Source organism: Ostrea edulis, chromosome 7 (genome assembly GCF_947568905.1).
Source record: "Ostrea edulis chromosome 7, xbOstEdul1.1, whole genome shotgun sequence".
Classification (NCBI taxonomy): domain Eukaryota; kingdom Metazoa; phylum Mollusca; class Bivalvia; order Ostreida; family Ostreidae; genus Ostrea; species Ostrea edulis.
The window spans coordinates 72,106,775-72,112,056 of NC_079170.1; the positions used below are offsets into that span (position 1 = coordinate 72,106,775).

The following is a 5,282-nucleotide window of genomic DNA, read 5'->3' on the forward strand; positions in this document are numbered from 1 at the left end:
ATTTTGTAATAAGAGCATGATTAACGGAAAATGTTTTGAGAACGGTACACGAAAATGCAACGAACATTTTTTTGGTAAAAATTGTGAAGAGTATTGTAATAAAAGCATGAGGCATGGACAATGTAACGAAAATGGTACGTTTGAATGCATTGAAAATTACTTTGGTGAAAATTGTGAAATATATTGTAATAAGAGCATGACCAACGGAAAATGTATCGAGAACGGCACACGAGACTGCAACGAAAATTTCTTTGGTGAAAATTGTGAAGTGCATTGTAATAAAAGCATGAGGCATGGAAAGTGTAATGAAAATGGTACGTTTGAATGCATTGAAAATTACTTTGGTGAAAATTGTGAAATATATTGTAATAAGAGCATGACCAACGGAAAATGTATCGAGAACGGCACACGAGACTGCAACGAAAATTTCTTTGGTGAAAATTGTGAAGTGTATTGTAATAAAAGCATGAGGCATGGAAAGTGTAACGAAAATGGTACGTTTGAATGCATTGAAAATTACTTTGGTGAAAATTGTGGAATATTTTGTCATAAGAGCATGATTAACGGAAAATGTTTTGAGAACGGTACACGAAAATGCAACGAACATTTTTTTGGTGAAAATTGTGAAGTGTATTGTAATAAAAGCATGAGGCATGGACAATGTAACGAAAATGGTACGTTTGAATGCATTGAAAATCACTTTGGTGAAAATTGTGGAATATTTTGCAATAAGAGCATGAAAAATGAAATTTGTTACGAGAACGGCATACGAGAATGCTATAAAAATCACTTTGGTGAAAATTGTGAAACGGTTTGGAACAAAAACGTGACAATCGGAAATCACAGCTATGATGAAAACTACTTCGAAAATAATTGCTTGGAGATTATTAAACACATTGCAGAAGCAATAGCAATAGATAGATTGTCAATGTATTTAAAGTGCTATGCTTTCATATGCCAAAGAAATTATGAAAACATTTGTGACATTGTTTTCGATAAAATGAAGTTGAAATGTACTGATGCACTGACGAGGAGGAGATCTGATCTGCTTTGGTTGACCCTGTGTAGTGGTTATCTATTCAAAAACTGCTTTATTGACATCAACAACATTCATTTCAATGTAAGCCTGTTGTTTAGAGGAAACTTGACAGAATCAGGAATTCCACAGGTGTTTCAAAATTTATCAAACATGCTAGGATGCGTCCAGGACAGATTCAATTACAACATCGTCTCAGTATCTGCACAGAGAAGGTGAGATTTTTGTTGTAATAATATAATCTATTCTATCCAAAATATTCCTCTTTATTTCATTAATTTTATAACCTCACCTGCGAGACGACACAAGTGGGGTTTTAAAATATTTTTTTTGTGTCTGTCTGTCTAAATGTCTATATGTCAGATGCTTGTCGCAATCCTTTGAATTCTTATTGGTCAAAGTTATCAAGGGACAGAATTAGAATTATTATGAAGGTGAACACCATTACAATGTGTGCGTGATGGCTGACATAATGCCAAAACGGTGTAAAACCAAAATCAATCAATCAATCAATCAATTCAACATACAACCACCTTCGTCTAGTATGTAGTACACTGTTGATTGAAGTCATGCTCCCCAAAATTAGGGCGAGAACAATATATCAAGATTATCATATTCTGAGCCAGAAGAAATAGATTTCCAAACTACATTCATGCGACCTTCTGTAGTGTAGATCTAACTTGTTCAGACCAGGATATTCAGGGTCAGCATGGGTGCAGGATAGGGATAAAGGTTTTTAGGGATAATAATTCTTAAACATCTTTTTTTGAAGATTGAAAACGGTTCAAATTTGTCAAATGATGCATGTACACCCCATGCAATTTAGATTCTATTTTTCAATGTACCCATTCCCACCTCTAAGAAAGAATAATGCCATTATTAGGACAATATCGCTTTACATAGATAGTTTTTGGATCTGTTTTAAACAATACTTTCTATAGAAAACACACAACGGATTGAATATAAATCAAATCAAACCACAAACCATGATGTGTATTCTTTTTATCACATGTTAATTTCCCCTCCGGTTATTCATTTACATTACTGCATTGTTGGGAATGTTACTTCCTGACATTTTGTAAACAAATTACGTAGAATTAACGTTTGTTTGTGACGTCACAAACGGCGTAGGAAAACATGTAATAATTAAAATGTTTGTATTAGATATCCACTGGATAAAGGAGTGAACATGTGATAAACCAAATTACGTTTATAACGAATCAAAATTGTCCGTCCCCAGCACTTCGCTATAAGTGTGCTTTACTGTAGTTAGTTTGTCAAAAATATTATGTAAACATTTTGAAACATATAGAATATAGTTTTTCATAAATGTTCAATGATAGTGATCAAACTATTGTAAGACCGCTATTAGTGCCTAAAGTTATGTATCTTGCCTCTAAATGAGAAAGATGACGACGATGGACATTCTAGTTCATAGCCTTTTTTGTTCTGGAATATTCGACATTGTAGTTCATAGTCTTTTCGTTCTGTACTATTCGGAATACCTTGAATTTTGAAAGAATAATGCATTGTATAAAAATATATCTGTATTCTTTTTTTTTTTTTTTTTTTTTTTAGAAAATCTGAAAAGTTTTCGATAACCACCCTTGCGTTTAATTTCGCATGCAACAACTCATTAATGACACAGAGTGAATTGGAGAAGTATCTATTAATCAACCGCTCAGACCTGGACAAAAAGTTTCATCCTCCGATAATATTAAAGAAGGGGTCCAAGCAAATTCAACAATGGGAGCAGGTTAGCCCTTATTGTATACCAAAGTTTCACGTCTCCATATGAATGAAAAATTCTCGAGCGAGACGTTAAGCAAGATACAATCAATAAATCAATATACCAAAGTTTCCAAACATTACAAAACATTAATAATATATCTGGTGTATAAAACACCTTTTCTCGTTACATTTATTAATTGCAGTATATCCGATTAAGTTTCCTTTAAAAATGTTATTTTGTACCATAAGTACGAATTCAATTTTTTAAAAATACGGATTAAGAATTTTGCTACAATAATCAATGTATATAACGATTTAGTTTGCCAATACAACCTATCATTGGATCAAATGCTGTCTGATGTGTTTCATGCCGATTGTTAGGCCGTTCGTGGCACACTGAATTTGATTACGGATAACCCCGTTTACCTGATCAAGATATAGGGCTCACGGCGGGTGTAACCGGTCGACAGGGGATTCTTACTCCTCCTAGGCACCTGATTCCACCTCTGGTGTGTCCAGGGGTCCGTGTTTGCCCAACTCTCTATTTTGTATTCCTTATAGGAGTTATGAGATTGATCACTGTTTCGGTATCTTCACCTTTCATGTACTAGTTTTATATGATAGGACTGGTTAACGAAACACTGGAAATTGACGACGGCTATACTAGGAGCTGTGTCTATATCGCTGATCATTGTCCTCGTGGCTGAGGTTGCGAAAATGTAAGTGTTTCAAGCATCAGTATTCGTTATCAATGTTGTTTCTTTTCAAATAGATAAGCAGTATTCAAGTATTTTTTCATTTTGAATTGATTAAACTTTGCTTTATTAATATCAGAGACAAACCTTCATAATGACCCTATGGTTTTGAATAAGCACTAGAAATATAAAAACAATTTTGAATGTTTTATATGCACAATTCATTTTTGTAGGCGGTATCGAAAGTTACAATAGGTGTACCCTTTCACATTGTCGGAATGCAGGGGATCGCCCACAGGACGTACACATACCTCATCAAACAGCACCAAGATTGCACCGCCTGCAATTTTTGCCTCTGAACTTGATCAAAGTTTATCTATGGCTCTTATCACATATGAAGCCCAAGTCTGATTGGGCGCAATTTGCATGTTTCTTCCTCTCGTAAATGCCACAATATTGTAGAATGTAAGTTACATGTACTTGGATTGTATGTGGTACAATGTTAAGCTTCCGGAACATTCTTAACAGTACAATTCGTAAATATGTCATATTTCCGGAACATTCTTACCAGTATAATTCGTGAATATGTCATATTTCCGAAACATTCTTACCAGTATAATTCGTGAAGATGTCATATTTTCGGAACATTCTTACCAGTATAATTCGTGAATATGTCATATTTCCGGAACATTCTTACCAGTTTAATTGGTGAAGATGTTATATTTTTGGAACATTCGTACCAGTATAATTCGCGAATATGTCATATTTCCGGAACATTCTTACCAGTATAATTCGTGAATATGTCATATTTCCGGAACATTTGTACCAGTATAATTCGTGAAGATGTCACCACTATATATACTACAAAGACGCATCAGAAAGAGAACGTGAAACTAAAGACAAAGTATTTATTTCAAAATATGAACCTTACTTAAATGCTACATAACTTGGTATTTCAAAGTATTAATATTTACTTCTTCCTGCATTTATGTAATATTACAATTTTACCGTGTTATTTTACCAACGTTTTATTACATGTATGATATATCCCAGTGAACTCAAAATAAAAGACACCACAGAGTCGTTCACTTCTACTTCGTACTTAGATATTTTATTGAATGTAGATATTAACGGCAAACTAACAACTCAACTTTATGACAAATGGGGTGATTTCAGCTTCTCCATCGTCAACTCCCATATTTATGTGCAATATTCCATTATCCCCTGCATATGATGTTTATATCACTCAACTGATTCGATACGCAAGAGTTTGTTCCGCTTATGGTCAGTTTTTAAATCGACAAACAAGTTGATGGTGCAGGGGTTCCAACAGTCTTCTTTAAAGTCAGCATTTTGCAAATGCTATGGTCGTTATAACGATCTAGTTTGTCAATACAACCTATCATTGGGTCAAATGCTGTCTGACGTGTTTCATACCGACTGTTAGGCCGTTCTTGGCACACTGATTTTGACGACGGATAACTCCGTTTACCTGATCAAGATATAGGGCTCACGGCGGGCGTGACTGGTCGACAGGGGACGCTTACTCCTCTTAGGCACCTGATCCCACCTCTGGTGTGTTCAGGGGTCTGTGTTTGCCCAACTATTTATTTTGTATTGCTTTTTATGGGATTTATGAGATTGATCACTGTTCTTTATCTTCACCTTTCAAACAAGCATAGATATATGAAATAAACAAACTTGCAGCAGATGTTAAGATGTCAAACTTCTGGTTTTACGTCATTTTTATCAAATTGAGAATTATATACGAGTTACGTTGCGATTGATTTTGAAAGTATTACACGAATGCCGATTTAGCT

The 5,282-nt window shown here is 34.6% G+C and overlaps 1 protein-coding gene across 1 annotated transcript; it reads left to right on the top strand.

Moving 5' to 3' along the window:
• The first annotated feature begins 293 nt into the window (after positions 1-293).
• LOC125654640 (uncharacterized) lies at positions 294-4,550 on the top strand. Its single transcript, XM_048884632.2, has 4 exons — positions 294-1,251; positions 2,615-2,792; positions 3,392-3,486; positions 3,696-4,550. Exons 1-4 carry the CDS (start codon positions 377-379, stop codon positions 3,715-3,717), a joined length of 1,170 nt encoding a protein of 389 aa, XP_048740589.2. The 5' UTR covers positions 294-376; the 3' UTR covers positions 3,718-4,550.
• The last annotated feature ends 732 nt before the right edge of the window (positions 4,551-5,282 follow it).